The 18,229-nt window shown below is 44.5% G+C and overlaps 1 protein-coding gene across 1 annotated transcript in view; it reads right to left on the bottom strand.

Moving 5' to 3' along the window:
- Nucleotides 1-2,946: 2,946 nt before the first annotated feature.
- SLCO3A1 (solute carrier organic anion transporter family member 3A1) overlaps nt 2,947-18,229 on the bottom strand; it is a 140,256-nt gene continuing 124,973 nt past the window's right edge. The window contains exons 7-10 of the mRNA XM_068410307.1: nt 17,347-17,485; nt 12,985-13,160; nt 9,754-9,818; nt 2,947-5,454 (exon numbers count right to left, since the gene is read on the bottom strand). Of these exons, the coding sequence (XP_068266408.1) occupies nt 5,075-5,454; nt 9,754-9,818; nt 12,985-13,160; nt 17,347-17,485 (760 nt within the window). The 3' untranslated portion in view covers nt 2,947-5,074. The remainder of the gene's footprint in view (nt 5,455-9,753; nt 9,819-12,984; nt 13,161-17,346; nt 17,486-18,229) is intronic.

Here is an 18,229-nt window from a genome sequence, read left to right as displayed (position 1 = left end):
TGGGTCTCAGGGAGGTAGGGCAGTTAGGTCTATCCACCAACACTGAATAATCCTTTCAGGGACTGCAGGATGCTCACCCATAATGCCCTGGTTGTTCCTTTCCTCCTTAGATCAATCTCAACCATCAGATAACCAAAGCTGAGCCTGGCTCATGCCAAAGGCTCCCATCACACCACTGCCCACAATAAACCACAGTCTACATTCACATCAGCTGTGTCTTGGCTGCCTTGTGGGGACAGGAGGGTGTCATGTTGGAAGGAAAGGAGAATATTGGGTCTCCTGGAGTTGCTGCCAACAAAAAAGGCAAGTCACAGCAGCAGCTGGGAGTGGTGAACTCAGATTTAGGTAAGAAAAGCAAAAACTCCTAATGCAAATGGGAACAGGTCAGTATTATTGCTTATATTCAGGGGTGCTCTACCCTCTGCACAGAAAGCCTGTGATCTTTGCAGGTATTAAGCACATCTAGAGGGAGATCAACAACAAACCTGCTGCTCTCTGCAAAGATAGTTCACCTGAAATTAGGGGGATAGATGAACATGGCTATGTCTAAAGGCACAGTGACCCTCGTGAATAAAGGAACAAAGCTGTTATCACATCTGTCCAGTGAAGCATTTGCGTGTCTTTAACACTGACAACTCCCCACGTCACCAAGAATAAAACAAACATCACACCAAGATTGTCCAAGTCTTAAGAAAATACTGAGCCCAACACACCCAGCTGCAAGAAACTCACATGGCACCAACAGCCGTGGCTGACTTGGGGGGTAAAGCTTCACAGTGCTGGTAGCCTTCAGGTCGTCTTGGGTTTGCTGCGGACTGAAACTGTTGGTTACCAGATGGAGTTGCCTTTCTGTCTCCCAGGACCTCATTTACTGAGAAAAAAATGCGTGTCTGACTGAGACACAAAGGTAAACCTGAAGTACATTGCCTCCAACAGCTCTTTGATGAACATAAAACTCTGATGCGGATAGAAGGGACTCCAAATCTCATTCATTCCCTTAATTTATTAATTTTTTTTTTTCAAGAAAAAAATGCCAATGCATCTCAGCCATTTGGAAATACTCCAATCACTTTCCAAATGTCTGCAGACCATCAGGTCCATTCTGAAGCATTTTGATGAACAGCTAACTCAGCTAATTGAAGTTAATTCCTCGCTGCATCTTTCCCTTTTCACCTTCCCAGCAAGGTGAGACCCAACTGAGATTAATAATAGCAGCACTAAGTAGGTTCAGTGCATCCCGCGGGGGTATGGCAGTGTCAGGCCCTTCTTAGTTGAATTCCTAAGGAATGGAAGGTTTGTCTGGGTAATTCAAGTGATGGTCTTTTCGGTCCCACTATACATCCAAGATGTGATGGGTAAAGTCAGAAAAATGTATGATTTCAACATGCACAAAAAGAAGGTTCCGAAAATGCATCATCTTGTTCAACAAAGACGCAAAGAAACCGATGGGACCGATTCTAGTGTCATTTGCACCAATTTTAGATCAGGGTCCCCTTTTGATTCCACTGGGGCTACGCCAAGGTGGTGTCTGTGCAAGGGAAGGGAAACCCCAACCTGAAGTCACGCAAGGCAACGGGACAATCCCATAGAGACTGCTAAATCTCAAGTAGTTTACATATCCAACATCCCATTCCTTAGCAGACAGCCACGCAGGGAACACAGTGCTTGGAAATATCAAAATAACATTTCTGCCAAGACTGAGGTCTCAAAAAAACCCTGAATTTCAATGCCCTTGAATATGGAGAAAAAATTTCCAGCATTGGATCTGGACTGCACAGCTCAGACCATGCCCTTGTTTCTCTTCCCAGGAACGGGCATTTTTCTCACTCCATCCTTGTTCTTAAGTCTCCTGCACGGTTAAGGCAGTTGTGGGATGGAAGCAAAGTGCTGAGAGGCGAAGGCAGCCCATACTGCAATTTGGGAAGCAGGAGGATCTCTGGGACTCTTCATTTGTTATTCTATAACAAAAATTGGGCTGCAGGCAGAACTGGCTTGTGGTTTTGAAATCAGAAAAAAACAAAGATCCTGCTGGGATGGATGAAGGTTTTGGTCTGTGTGTTTTCTTTAAACTAAAGCTCTGTTCTTAAATCTGTACCAAAGCACTGACAGTAAAGCCCTTCATGATGCAGGCATCTGATACACCCTTAAAAAAAAAAAGTGGGATGGGGAGAGAGCTTTTCAAAAGTCGCATTATCAAAAGAAATGAAACAACGATCATGCAAGAATTTCAAGTTACAGCTTAAAAATAATGTAAGCAACCCCATTCAGCTGCGTCTCCCATATATATCAAAAGAAGAGATGAAATGCGAGGAAAAAAAAAAAGTGAAAACGTTAAGTGCCCTGGAATCCTGTTTCTGTAACTCCAGTCAAGGGGGACTTTTGACTGTACTGACACACCACAGCTCTTGAACACTGCGGGTTTGTTTTGCATCATGTCAGCACGCTGTTCTCCTTCACCTTGGACTTTCAGAGGGGGAAAAAAAAATGAAATTGTGAAAGGGGTTGTAGAATTTCAAGCAAGCAGGCTTTTAGAAAGGTTCTATTCTGTGACATTTGTGTTCGAGTCTGTGTGTGTATAGTATAAAATTATGAGCTAACATTTGAAAAGACAGCAGTCTAAGTAATAAATTTGCAGAATGAAGAGAACTGTACAGAATGATTTCAAAGGCTTATACTTGACAATTATACATATTTTATGAGACAGTTATGCACTCTGTGCCTTTTTTAAATTCATTGTTTTATAGATGCAGTATCTCTATTTTAGCAGACAGGATACACTAAACCAATCTAATGGTCTCAAAAAGCATCACTTACCGCCCAAGATAACAATGGCACGGCATAGCTTAATAACTTTTTTTTTTCTTAAACTCCTTCATTAATCAAGGGATTCTTAACATGGCTGCAAACCAAGAATCAAATATATGCAGTTACAATATTTGTCAAGTATTTGGCACAGTGGAGTTTATTTGATACACCCTTTTTTTTTTTTTCCCCTTATTGTTGATGAACATATAATGCTGTGCAGAAATTACAAACACACATGTAAAGTCAGTCAAGTGGAAGCAATTTGATATCCCACACCCATGTTTCAATGCCTGCATAAGAGCAAAGTCTCCTAAAAAGGTGTTGAACATGAGTGGCAAGTTATCAACCCTCTGTAATTGTGCCAACTCTGCGGTGTCCACTGCCAGCAATGGACAAGGACTTGGGGAAGATCAGCCCCTCCGCCAGCTGCGTGGAAGTGATGTCCAGCATTCGGTTCAACGTGCCAGGTTACTTCTCTAAACATCTGCAAGTTCACAACAGCTTCAAAATACAAACAAACAAAAAAGGAGCCTTTTGATTATGATGCTAACCCTTAAAACCCTTCTGACATTTAGTCCATTGGAAATGGGTCTGGTTCCTGGGGAACACTCCGCAAACACAACCAATGTGTATTGCTTCCCAGCAGGAATGTTTTGGAAAAGAAAAACATGCATGCAAAATAAGCCTGACCCAATGCTTCTTGAAATCAGATGAAAGCTTCCCTGTGATTTTTGCAGGCTTAGATGACAGCATTGCAAAAGCAAAGCCAAATCTGCTCCTGCATGGATGCCTAGTGAGGATCTGAATGAAAATTTCAGAGGTGCTCAATGCTGGCCAGCCCCTGCTCCCATAACCCAGCCTTCCCTAGGAACACTAACTGCACATCTACGGGCAAAACGTGGCCTCCAGGTGGGGAGATTATTCCACCTCCCTCACATGGCTTCCACTGAAGTTGGTAGAATTTCTCAGGTGGAAAAAAAAATATCAGTTGTGAGGGCTGCAGGATTAAGGTCAGTATTCCTTTCATCCTGTACACACACACGCACACACACGCACGCACCCTTACTTGAAAGAAAATATCCACCACACAATTTCTAGATTGCAAATTATATATATATATATATATATCTTTAAAAACTGGAGGGAACATAAACAGCCTCTCCATATATCTATATATATGTATTCACTGAGTCACATAGAATATGAAAAAACTATATTATGTAAATCATCATATTATCTATAATTCTCCAACTGACAATTGTTTTTATAGAGACACAGTGCATTCTTTCTCTTTTTTAAAAACATATTATGTGTCTTCATTGGCTTGGTAGCATATTAGAATGAAGGCGTATAGATAAAAAATGCAGAGGATTAAACAAACCCCTTGAGTCACATTATGTTCGGGTGAATTAAACAGGATCCTTCCCCAAACGAGCATAAATAAATCCTCCCTATGGAAAAGTGTCAGCGATTTAAGGGTTAACATAGATTTGAAAGTATGTTTTAAAAAAATCTCATTAGAGGACAACACAGACAAGTATTTGGAATTCATCCCCCTTTAAAAATGACAGCACGTTTGGCAAGTGTGAGCAAATGTCTTGAACTTTACTGGGTTTGAGAGATCTGAACACAGACTATTCACAGACAACCACAACGCTGCGATCTGCGAATAAGCCTCGGCTGGAAGGACTCGGACACCTCTGACAGCACTGCTCGCCACCTGGAAGGTTTCCAGCAGCTTTCAAGGTATTTATTGTGGACTCGTGGCTGGTGACAGAGTGTGACTGGTGGAACAACTCCAGCACCGCACAGTGGGTTTGAACAGCACCCAGACCAGCTAAACCCTTCAGCCCACGCCGCAGGGCTCCGTGTATCCCTGGGACCCCGTTTGCAACCGCAAATGCCTATTCCAGCCTTGCTGTTATCAGCCTGCTTTCTCTACGCCCCATGCCCGAGCCTGTCCGTTTGCCGAGCTCTCCGATGGACCTCTGCAGACACCCTTCTTGGAAGCTCGTACTGTCATCAAAGGGGCTGGTACCCAGCCACAGCGGCTCCCTGCTTTCTCCATCGCCCCGCAGGGCTTCACAAGTGATCCCATTATAAGACGCTGTTCTCAAGAATCCTGGCTGGGTCTGACTTTGAGAAAAAGACAAAAGTTTCCTGTGTTGCCGTTGTTGGTTTGCAGTTGTGTTTCTTCATTCCCACTCTCTTCTTGTTTTTATTAAAAAGGACCCTTGTATTATTAATATAGTTCACCCCTCCACAGTCACTATAAAACAGACTCCATATTTTCACACCACTCATGATCTTCAAGGTTATAGATAAATTTTGTCCTATGTGATTGATTTTGGGGCACCGAGTCCCGCCCCAGATTGTCTAGGGTGAGAGTAGAGGCAAAAAACTCACTACTGCTGAGACCACCTTCGTGGTTCTTGATGTATCTTTTATAGTTTTTCCTCAAGCACTGCCAGGTGGTTGTATATAAGATGAATGCAAAAGACTTGAGGGCTATAGCAATACTAACATACAGGTATCTATAGACCACGTTGTCGTACAGCGCGCAGGCTCCTTGCTCGCCACAGAACGTGCTCCAGAACAGACACGTGGAGTCAATTCCAGCCCCAAAGATCAGCGGAGGTGGGATAAAACCTGTCAAAATAAGAGAGACAAATCATGCTTTTATGATCCTTATGATAAAGAGAAAAGACATGACAGCAGCGATTGGAAAGGGAGGATACTTTATCAAGGTTAATGGCCCCAGCTGCAGCCTGTGATTCTAGTTTTTTAAGTTCTAACTCAACCTAAACAAAGTAAGTGGATGAGTTTTTACCTTGGACTCAACACCTACGGAAGAGATTCCTGCTGATACCAATATGCAGAGAGGATTTTCCTCAAGTTTAAGTGGCTTTTATAAGCTTCTTATCTGCCTAATGAGACTGAGGGGAGGGGTAAATGAAAGAGGAGGAGGACAGCCTTGCAGCTTGCTCTCTGTTTGGATATTGATAATTCTGCTCTCTGGGGTGTTCACCAGAAGGATTGCATAGGACTTCGGTTCACAGTCTGAAATCAGCCGGGGCACTGAGGTCTAGTTTTGGATCTTTCCCTGACACAGGAGAAGGCCTTCTCTGGGTCTAAGGAAAAGAAACAATGGCTTCTAATACAGGCCAAAGATTAAATCTGAAAAGAAGGGAAAATTTCAGTGCACCATTAGGTAAAATATCACAGCTGGATTCTCCCACAGCCACCGCAGCTAACTACTGATGAGCATTTCTCAATCATAGTTTGCAGCAGAGCTGCAACCTTAAAGCAATCACTCCAGTCTCATTTAACTAATAAAGGCAACATTTTTCTTCTCTACTTTTCCCCATCCTACAGGGACATTGCAGAGATCCTCTGTTCCACATTACCCCAACGGTGGGTAGAACATCCACATTACAGCTCTGCACTCCCCAGCCAGCACACATGCACCAAGCGTGCAGCACTCGGAAGAAAATGTGGATGTTCTACATATGTCAACCATTTCTCTTCCTTCTGCTACATTCATGGGGGGAGGCTGGAAGTGGATAAACCCTCAAAAAAATGCTGATTGATAAAATCAATCCCAATAGCAGGTAGGCACAACATGACCCTGACAGTATCACTCCATTCATAGATGTTGTGATGCTTGAGACTGTATAAATATACGTGTAGCCAAACAGACACAAGAACTGCAGTTTCTAGACAGAAAAGTGTTTAATCTTGGATCCAGTTTCATCATTAACCTGGATTACCAGGCTTAAAAAAAGATACCTTCTTTCAGCTTGTCATGAACAAAATAGTGACATTCATGACTTGTTTCCTAAGACTGCAAATAAATTGGTTATTTTCACTGTTCCCTGTGGTAACTGAGATCTCTTTATTTTATTTTGTCAATGACTAGAGCTCTGCAGATTTTGTTTGATTTTCCTTATATGTTAATAAATGCAGGCGTTAACAAAGGCTATATGGGCTTTTGGTACTCATTTTAACCAGTCATTAATAGCACAAATTTAGTAAATAAAAACAAATGATACAAAAAGCAAGACAATTTTTTTGTTAGAAACACTAGTTCCAGTCATCACATCTAAAAACCTGGTTATGTTCTGGATAAAAAGTCAGCACCAGCTCCCTGTTTGTCATTTCAATGACTGGAAATTCCAAGACTGGGCTGGTTCTGCTCCTAAGTTAAAATATGGGTTTTTTTTTTTTTGTTTTTTTTGTTGTTTTTTTTTTTGTTGAAACCTGTGGACAACCACATACTCAACCTGGGATTTAAAAAAATTCAGCTGAGCTCCTGCCAGAAACAAGCTAAAAGACAGTGCTGCTGAATGCAGTTTGTGTGCCCCGTGGCGCTGGCACTGGTTGCCACCTAAGGGGTAACACCCAGACGTGGCAGTGACCCAGGAGGCAGAAGCCGCACGCTTTCTGGACTAAGAGAAAACTGCATTTGGATCATAATTTTGAAGTGTGAGCCTCTACTTGTTAACATGCTGAGAGATGTTGATACAAAGCTTTGGAGATGCATAGGCTGAACTTCAGAGAGAGCCATCATCCCCATCTGCTGGCTTCAGCTGGCTTTCCAGGATGATCTGGCCTGGAAATTGCTCTGCATAAGACTTGAGGAAGGACCTGTTTCATTGAACTCCAAAGCTACACCTATGTGAATGCAGGCACGGAGGCAGAAACCTTAAAGAAAAATATATGAAAAACTTCTAGCAACGAGTGAGTATTTCAGGTCATTTTTACCAGAGGAGAGGACAAGGGCCTCAAAGGAGCGACTCAGTGCCTAGATTCTCAAGACATGGGAGTTGAGGAACTGCACTGCAGATTGGAAGGTCCTTGTCAGAGAGGAACATTGTGTTTTTGTCACATTGGAAGAAGAGAGGAAAACAACATGGGCTCATAGGAAAACAAAAAGAAGTGCCCTGGTAAGCAAGAGGCTTTGCTAGGATGCATGGTGAACACCATCCAGAAAGGATGTGCCCAGGATCTTACAAGTCCAAAACTCTTTGCCATTCCAGATGTTTCCATTCCAAACCTTTGGCTCCAATGGCATTGCTTTACACTCTTCTCTGAGAAACTGCAGTGACACTTTTTTATGAAGACACTGTTACGCTGCCCTCTCACAGCAGAATTCCTATGGAATGAGATAATATATCCAAGGAGGATACCGGGAGAATTCAGTCATGTTTCATGTTATTACAGTGACTATTGAAGAGATTCAATCATGTTTTACCTCTTAGTGCAAAGTGTTGCAAAAATTTCTGCTGTATATATATTTCATTGCAGAAACTGTAGGGCTGTATAAAAAAGCTGCTCCTGTCTTACCGACGTCTATTAGCTACGATTGCACCTCCGGGTCTCATACCTCCTATGTTTAATGCTCTCCTTTGGTTCAAGAAGCAGCTATTATCACTCTCTTCTTAAGTCTAAGCTTAAAGGTGAACTGAAAAGCTTTTAAAATAAATCAGTAAAGCTATTCTCAAACCTCAGGTTGTTAAGGGCAAGATTTGGATACCCTTGGCTCATATCAAAAAGTCCCTTCCTCTTCATTTTCTGTGGGTTCAAGCTACACTGCTGGCATGCTTCAGGATGTATTGTCTTATTTCATTGGAATTCCTTAGTGACAGAGCAACATATAAAGATTTGAGTTTAAATTCTTACTATGGCTTCTTTATTGGAATAAAAAAAAAAAGATCTATTCAACTTAAGCATATGTGTCCGAGCCTGGTTTTAGAGGAATTCAAGATGCTGCCATCTCAGGAGGCTTCTCTGTTTTGAAAGGAAAAGAGAAAAAAGAGAAAATCTCCCCCCTTAAGTACTTCTTCCTTTGCAAACAACAGCTCACAGCCATCCTCCTCGCACACTTGCCTGCTGACACTCCGCATTCAGCCAGTGAGAGCTGAAGACAGGTCAAAACCCGAGAGCAGCCCCGACGGCTAAAGAAAACGCTGTCTTTGCAAGGCTTGAACCAGAGCTGACCCAAGTCAACCCAGAAGCTCCCCTTTGAGCTATCTGAGCTCTGGATAAGATTACTTGATGGAGCTTTCTGTGTGACCGCAGCTACTTCATCAAAAGCAATGAAAATCTGTTGGCTTTATCGTAAACTGGTCTGGGACCACCATTTCCCTTTCAGCTAATGGGGAATAAAGTGGTACAAAAAATTAGCAAATAAATGAGGTCACTTATTCAAAGCAACGTACAACGTACAGTACTGTGGGATTTTTGGTATCTTACTTCCTAGCGCCTTGCTGCAGCCTAGGAGATGGTGCTTTACTCTCCAGCTCATTCCTTTGAGACTGGCGGGGTCATGCAGGGAAGGTACTGCCGGACCCTGCTAAAAAAAAAAAGTGAATTCCACCCCCAAAACACACACTGTGTTCCTTTTAATTCATACATGAGAAGGACATACTGGTCCAGAGGAACAGCCACAAGCATTTTAATGGGACGTTAACCCACCGGAGGATACAAGGACTCAGCCTGTCTCATTTCACTGTTTCCCTTTCCGAGAGACCCAAAGGAAGGAACAAACACGCCATGTAACACAGGTCCTGTCCCTCAAAGGAGGATGAAAATACATATCCCTCTACTTCAGCTATATGCTATACAGCAGTAATTTTGCAAGCTGCTGACATGTTAATAACAGCTATAGAAGAGTAACTGGTTGTGTGGGACCATGGCAGAAACGGTCATTTCTCATGCAACACTGCATTTTCTTCCATTAGCACAATTCAAATGGCAGGAAAAGTGCCTTCAGGAGCCTTGATGAGATATCCTTCGTATAGAGGGCTTGGACCTCGTTGCGTCAGAACCCGCTCATGACAACCACAGCATTGCATGGACTAGACATCAACTTTTGCACGTTAAAAATACATTTTTCCGTGAGAGAGGAAAGGATGAGAGAGAAGGACATGACATTTTTGTACTTACCTAGCAAACGAAGAAGCAAGAAAAGCACCCCCAAAGCGTAAGACTTGAGTTCGGGGCTCACGGTTCTATATAGAGGAGAGAAGGAGAGAGTGAGTGAAATTGATTCTTGTTGTTCTGCTTTGATTAACACACCCCATGGCTATTCTGCACTGTCAGCCAGGATGCCACCACCACCTCTTCAAAAAGTCATTAATGGGGTTTTTCTTCTCCCTTCGCCTGAACTGCCTACAGCCCCAAAAGTAATTGCATCAGTGATAGGTTCAGGAATTTAGTTAAGTCATTAATAACAACAGCTAATCTTGTCGTCGGACAGGGAAAAATGAAATTCCCATCCCAGTAAGTCATCATTTACAAGCTCCCCATCATGCTTCCAAGGCTCTATATGTTGAGAATTGGAGGGAGAGAAATTTTTTTGTTTTAAAACTTCCCAGACGACTGGGAACCAAAGAGAGAAGGCAGAATGACAGACCAAAAGGTTCACGCAGCCTGTTAAATCAAGCCTCCCAGTGAGGATGTGCTCAAGACTAGTTTTCATGGGCATGAGTCTAGCACGTGATTTTTTTTTTTATGCTGGGAAGCCAACGGTTGCACTATCTTTTGCTACAAGCACAACCCACTCTATCGCATTAGTGTTATCCTTCAAAGGTGCTTTAAAAAATAATTCATGGCTTTCTAATTCCCTCAAGCTCAAGGATGCTACTGGCTAAAGTCATCCTCTTGAGGCAGGCTCAGCAAAGCCTTTGGAATTTCAGAAATCATTAATTTGGTCTTAAGTCTTATAATAGCATTTTATTTCCCACAGTACATAAAGGCTGGGAAAGCAGGACAGTGATCCCCATATGAATAGATTCATCACACGGGAACTTTAAAGGCTTCAGCTGCCTCCTCCATTAGCTCCTTACAGAGGTCGGTAGTCAGCACTGCTAGTGACACCCACGGTGGCAGTGGTGGTCCTCTGTATAAATTATATGGGAGAGGAATCAGTATCAATAGTGATAAAACAGCCAGAAAGAGCAATAGGTTTTAATTTAAGAGAAGACCATTCTGACACCTGCCCTCATCTCACACATAACATGGTGTCACATCGTACCGTGATTCCTGCATGAAGCCTGTGACCTCTGGCTGAATTGCAGCAGTTTTCAAGCAGACACCCAGGCTTGATACAAAGACTTAATGCCATGAAGTATCTACCCTTGGAAAAATGTTCTTGTGGTTAATGGCTTGGGTCAAATAGGATTCTACAATTGGGTGGGAAATGAAGGAAACAGAAGGCGTATTAAAGTTTATTTTATGGAAAAAAAGGATTATCATGTCAATTATTCACAGTGGGTTTTTAATCAATGGTGAGGTCCATCAGTTCACCTTTTTGTATTTAAGACCAAAGTCAAGCCCCGTACCTTAGTGGGGAGTAAAAGTTGCCACCTGGAGACATTTCCTTTTCTCACCGACTAGAGCAGTGAGCAAATGACTTGCCTAGACGAGATGTCTAATTTGTAGACACTGAAGTTCATTTTTAAACTAACCATAGGAGCTGCCGATGCAATTGTCACTGCCATGGACGCCAGGGACACACTCATATGCCAAAACTTTCTTTTAGCAACCCAAGATGGCAGTTGCAAGAGAGCATGAGGTCGTATATGGCAAAGAGCTCTTCCATGCACATTTTAGCAGCTATCAGTGACTGAGGGGAGCATAGTTACTAATTTGGATGTGTGAATTGTTTATTTCCTACACTGTGAGCTGAATATTTTTAATACTCCCTTTGCTTTTCTTATTCCCTTCTGTTCTTCCTGACTGGCAACTGGCTTATCTCATTTGAAGTCGACACTAAGACGTCTCCACTCAGGATCCTATAGGTGCTGGCAGCTCCCTTGAACAAAGAACTCTTCAAACTTCAAATTACTTTTGCCACAACATTTATCATGAGAAATTTGATTTCCCTTTAGCTACTGTAGATGCAAAGAGAGAAACGAACTAGTAGGTGGAATATCTCATTTTGTATCCTGCAGGGAGACATGCCCTCACAGAGCTGTTCTGTCCAAGATCCACTCAAGAGTGTGTTTCTAATACAGACTTTATTGATTGAATTTTATTGGAATTTTCCAGGCAGCAGAATGGATCTGCTATTTATGCCTGTGGTTATTATTCTCAGTAAGTGACAGCCCGGACAGATAAGTAATTCTGGATAAACGTGGGCTTAGATATACACGTATATCATAAGGTGAAGTGTTCCATGTGTCTGGAAATAACACAAGGTCAGTTATTTGAATAAGCTACTTTTGCCCACCTACTCATATTGGCTCAACTCACAGATGTCTTTCAGATTTGCAAGCTCCTTCTGTTCTTGGACTTGGTCCAGGGTGAGAAAAATTAAACTCTAGTCAAGGGAGTATTGACCAAGGCCAGCCTTTGTTGCAGCCTTTTATTTTTTCCATGGTTTCTACGATCTCCAGGCCATCTCTAAAGGTATCTTATTAAGTCATTAAATGCTGAGAACACAGGGCTGCAATTTTCCCCCTTTCCTGATGCAGCTGTAGCGTCCTGACTACCTGGACTGGAAACAGCACTTCTGTATTTCCTTTCCCATGCTAATCCCAGCCTCGGTAACAACAAGCCTGCCACCTTGCTTTGCAGCATCCCTGCAGGGATCTTCTCTGTTTGCAAGCCCAGTCCCTCCTCACTCCCGTTTTACCAAAGCTGTACTAGAGCAATTCCTGTACTTTCTCTAGCAGGTCCATACTGCAGGCACTGAACTCAGCGGGGCCATGCCACAGAAAAACCAGGTGCTACCAAGCGAAACGGTGGTTTAGAGAGAAAATGATTTAATTCACACTTGAAACAACGGGACTGCAATTCAGGCAGAACTGCTTGGGCTTTCACATCCCCAACTCCTGCCTGCATGTAAAGGCAGTAACATACGGGAAAGCCTGTGCCCGTAGCTCCCCATTTGCTGAGGAAGCTCAAAATCTTTTGAAAACATGGGCAGCTCTTTCAAGGTGTCTCCACCAGGGAGTGCTTAGTCAAAGGAGGATTCTCTGATGCACTGAACCTCTGCTTAAGCCAAAGTCATTGATATGGGGGACATGCAGCCAAAGAGGAAGAGGGCAGGAGCTGTGTGGGGCCCTCAGCTCACTGCAGCTCCCAAAGGTACCCCATGGTCCCCCCAGCCCTGTTCCCACCCCAGGAGCAGCCCCCAGCAAGCTCATCGGTTCCTCCCGGCCGCAGTCCTACCTGATGAGTATGATGACTGACGGCGTCTGCGCCATGGCCCCGATCATGCTGCAAACGCACATCACGCAGAGGAATGTCAAGAAGGCCTCTTCACAGCCGGGACTGGGGCATTTGCCAGGAACGACGGTGGCATTTTCGGCAGGGACCGAGGTGAGGCACGAACAGCCACTGAGGTTCTGCGGAGGAGCACAGGGGTTCAGGGGAAGCAAGACCCACGGTCCCCACCACTGCCCTCTGTAACGAGGGCTTGCCAACAGCAACCCTTGAATCCTCTAATGGTCAATTAAGTAACTCCTAAGTGCTTATTTGAGAGGGGTTTGGAAAGGATTTCAGAAGCACGTCAGCTCTGATGCATGCTACCAGCAAGCAAAAGCCGTCCCTTGGCTTGTTTCTTTTCTTCTGCTCCTTTCAAGTCTCTCCCATAAATGTCACGCGACAAAATTATTACCAAGTTATACCCCTTTGGAGGAGAATAAAGAAACAATCTGTGTCCCTGTGACAAGGAAGATCCCCAAATTATGGTTCTAATTACTTTGTTATTTACCTCTGTCCTCTTGGCTGTTGCAATTAAACTGAAGTACATTAAAAGCAGGCAAATCTGCGGCCCTGTTGCTGGTTGCAGGTTCGGTGCCTGCTTCCAGCACCCTGAATCCCAGGAAGGAGCCACTCAGGGTGGGTGCTGCAGGTCACCGAGGGCTGAACTATCACAGCCTGGCGGCACAGACGCTGCCGGACTCAAAGTGCACTACAGGCTAATAAATGACATCTGGTTCAGAGGGATTTGTGTTGAGCTAAAAGCTGAAGTCAGGCGAGATAAACTTTATCAATATGTGATCAGAAGGAGGGCAAAACGACGGCATTTTTCTTTGATCTCTCCAGCAAGTGCAGGATGTGAAAAGAAGCTCTGTTTGCCAGGCACAGATTTAGGGATTTTTTTTTTTTTTTCTTATTTTCCAACTCACCCTCCTGAAATTTCCAAGTGGGGGATGTCAGTGCAATTAAGGCGCACAATACTACCAAGAAATCCCTTAACGAATACAGAACGAAATGATCATAAATGATTCATGGCTTGTCTTCATCAGCCCGCTGGGTTTTCAGGTCACATGTTTGTAAGAGGAGTAATGCCATAAAATAAAACATATTGAAAAACAGCTAAATCTCCTCCCCTTCCTCTCTACCACGTTCAAGCAGAAATTCCTTTGCTTTGCCGCTGGGGTCCCCCCCTTAGGACCACACAAAAGCATACTTTCTGGTTCACTGCCTTGAAAGATAAGGATCCACGGGGACACTGCTCCAGCCTTTCTGACACCAATCTCTTTCTTCTGCATAGGAGTCAAATGATTTTCTTCCAAATAATTGCACAGAGGGCAAGAGAGACTGCAGTGCAGAACTCCAGGAGAGCTGGAGTAGACATGTAGGTGCCTTTCTGGCTGGCAAACAATAATTAACATAAACTCCTGTGCTGTGAGGTAGAAGCTCCACCTGAAGGCTTCAAGATGGTGACAATTAGCACCACTGCAGTGGGGTTTGCACAGACACAACAGGAATTTGTAGTTCCTGGCTCTTACTGAAGTGCTAGCAACCAGCCTGGACACAGCCCTGTGGATTAAAACCCATCTAAGTCCAGGAAACTACATCCCTGCACTGAAATATCCTGGGACAAAATTCCCATCATGGCAAACACACAGAACTGGCTCCTTATTTCCCATGGGCTCTCATCAACGGAGAGAAGGTACCTGCTTCCAGCAATGGTGGGGCAGATTCTCCTCCTATTGGTGTGATTTTTTACAAACCACAAGGCAGGTCCCCACCTCTGTTGCCTGAAACTTTGCCCCTCAGTTCACTTTTTTGACCATTTTGCACCAAGGTGCTCACCCAAAGCAGGGCGAATAGTTTGTACCAAGTCCATCTGCTTGCTCAGCGCTGCACCTTGTCCTTACCTGGGAGATCTTTGATCTTTTATTACTGACATGCGATACAACTCACAGACATCAAACAAGGAAACATCAAAGATGGAGTTTCACCTTTGTCCTGTGGAGAGGCAACTTTTTGCTACCCGTGCCAAATCGCTACACATTCCCTTGTCTGCAACCCCACCGCATTCAACCACATGTTATCACAGCCTTCCACTGCCCAGCAGCTCGCACACCCAGATTTTCTGTGTGCACGTGAAGCTGCAGATGCAGAATTTGCACCTTTAAGAGCATCCTGAGTTTGGGGTAATTATCTGTGCAAATTACTCATGTTTTTAATTAGTTGTTTTTTTAAACCCTGGCTCTGACAGGGAAGGGACAGGCTGGTACTTCACTACAAAGCCACGAGATGCCAGCACAGTAATGCCAGGCTGGAATTCATGTGACTCCAGCCAAAACGGGACACTGAGAGAAGCAACAGCATCAAACAAACAAGATGCAGAGATGCTTTGTACACAAGGGTCACACCCAGGAATGGTTTGAAAGAGAAATTCCCGAGGGTGCCAAAGCTCTGCCTATCAGCACCAATACTCCTATGGCTTTTCGGATAGGTGCACCTCTGCAACCAGCTCAGTCAGAGAGATGAAATGAAAAAGAAAAAAGTAACTGAGCTACATATTGCTTTTAGAAATTGTTCACAGAGGAAAAGTGGAGAGAGGCAGTCAGAAACGTCCAACGCAGTAAAGTTAAATAAAGCATTCGGAGAATTTTATGTCCCAGTAAAAAGCAACCCTTGCCTCATCACAAGCATATAACATTCACAAGACCCTCTAGACAGGTCATTACCTGGATTATGGGTTTAAAACCTGGTTTGGCAATTTGGCTTTGCCTCAGGGCCATTGCAAGGCCAAACTGGTCCATAATTCTTGATAATGCCCTTTCCAGAGGATGCTACTGCTTCACTAATTTCTGTTCAAAACGTTACTGCAAAAAACCCCACAAAACAAGCAATGAAAAGAACCCCAAGATGATGACGAAAAGGCAAAACAAGAACGAATGAGTAAGAGAGAAGGTGAGGGAGAGCGAGGTTTTGGCTCAGAGGTTTGCTCTTGCAGAACATGAGGTCAGGCAGCAGCAGACTGAAGGGGCAGAGCTGAATTTTCATTACTGTGCTCCTTCCAGAGGAGCCAGAGCTTTGCCCTGCATCACACAGCGAGGAGGTTGCTCCCACACTCCAGCCATGGATCACACCGTCTGTATTCCTGGTAAGGGCTCGGTGAACTGGTGAGACACCAGCCCTGTAACAAGTTGGCTTCTTGTTAAAACGATCGTATAGCCACCCCAGGATTTGACTTGTCTCTTGTTGGGAGGAGGAGGGAGGAAGAGGGCAGGAGGTAACACATTCACACGTGCCACATGCTTGTGGAGTCCCTCGTGGGGTTGCTGAAAGCACCTTGAAACCATGGTATTTCACAGGGACACCTACGTCTCCAAGGCTGGAGTGGGAGCTGAGGAGGGAAGAATTTTAAGCAGGATGAGCTCCCTGGTCATCTGGGCTGTGAGGTTGCACTTGCTAGCAACGAGCTTGCACCTCCGTTCACCGGCACTTGTAGGTGGTTTGTCTCTTTAGGGCAGGAAGGGAGGTTTGATGTCTCCTCAAAAAGGAAGGATGAAGCCATGGAGAGATAATTGCACGTGGCGAGCACTGATGTCCCTGCAGCCATGAACGGTCACTGTGACCAGGCTGACCTCCCATGGGCTCCATACAGGCAGAGTGGCAGCACGTCACTATGCCTCACACAGCCCCGGGCCGGGAGCAAGGACCGCAGGAACCCCGCCAGCTCCCACTCACGGGAGCGGCAGGCACTCATTTTCAGCGTAACCCAGAAGACATTAGCATTTCAGCAGCAAAGAATGGAAAAGCAGGCTTTTAAGATATTGTTAAAAATTCCACATCTTCTTTACGCAGAGATGGTTTGGTCTTTAAGAGTTTTCTAAAGGAAATGAACTCTTAGATTCAAGAAAAGAGCAAGAGGATAAAGGATAAAAGGATTGACCAACGTAAACACAGGCAGGTGGAGAAGCAGGGAGATGGGGAGCTGCAGGAGAAAAGAGAAGCTGGTCCCACAGCCCAGGCTAGCAAAGCTCTCGTGGAGAATCTGGGTTCTGGCAGTGGACCACCATGCATATCTCCTCTTGTGTTCCTCAGCTTCCATGCTGAGGAGAAAGACCAGAGGAGGAGGAAGAGGATGGGAAATCCCATCCCAGCAGACTGCTGCCAGAGTCAGTGGGCATTTATGCAACAGAGTGAAAGACGACAGCGGCTCAGGCCCATCTGAGGTGTGAGGTTAGCTTTTGGGAGCATAACCACTGCTGTCTGTAAATGAGCTACTCTACCAGATACGCACTCGTTCCTACAGGTGAGAGGTCCCAAGGAAAGCCCACTCACCGTGCTGCTGCAGCCAGCAAAGCAGGCAGATAAGTATGTGACCCCGTCTGCCCCACAGACTGGAGTGAAGGAATCAGTTTGGCATTCACAGTTGTTATTGCAGGGGGAATATGGGTCCAGAGATGAGGTTGGAGTTGAGCTGTAAGAGAAACAGAAAGAGAAATTAATGGGCAGTGAGACGATACCAGCCAGCTTTTCCAATTGTTGCCACACAAACATGGCTTTGAAGGGGAGTAGGTAAGGCAAACAAATTCAAAAAGCAGTAGGCAGGCTATGGGGGTCCCAACTTTAAGAAATCCAGGCTACAGCCTGTCCTTGGGGACAGAAATGCCATGGCCACTATCCCTCTGCAACAGAGAATCTAACACGAGGCTTGGGCTGCCTTGTTACCCCAATGAGAATCCCCAAGGAAACCCAGAGAGATGCTGCAGAGATTGCTCTGTATTTTTCTAGAACAGTAACCGTGAGGAGCTGAGAGCCCAAAGTTGTCATCCTCTAAAGAGTCACTGCTGCATACTGAGGAGCACCAGAAAAGAAAATACAGAATAACTCTCCAAGTCCTGTGAATACTACAGGCCACCATGTACCTCATTTCTCCCCTTAAAATGGGCCTGGAGCCACACATACTCTCTCCTCAACACATCTGAATTGCCAAGCATCTAAAACCTGGTTCTACAAATTCCCCTCAGGCACTTCAATAAACATATAAAGCAGTGCACGTCCCTCGCTGCCAGGAGAAACCAGACAGTGTGGTAGACCCAATGCTACGTAGGTGGCCATGGGTGCTGGATCAGGTCTGGCACCTTTTGATTCAGTTTGAACAATTTCAGTAAGACTACATTGTCAGCTACAGGTACTCAATTCTCACAGTGATGAGTGGCAC

The sequence above is a fragment of the Nyctibius grandis genome, chromosome 11 (genome assembly GCF_013368605.1).
Source record: "Nyctibius grandis isolate bNycGra1 chromosome 11, bNycGra1.pri, whole genome shotgun sequence".
Classification (NCBI taxonomy): Eukaryota; Metazoa; Chordata; class Aves; order Nyctibiiformes; family Nyctibiidae; genus Nyctibius; species Nyctibius grandis.
Note: the sequence above shows the minus strand (reverse complement) of the source record. Positions and strands in the feature narration are given on the sequence as shown.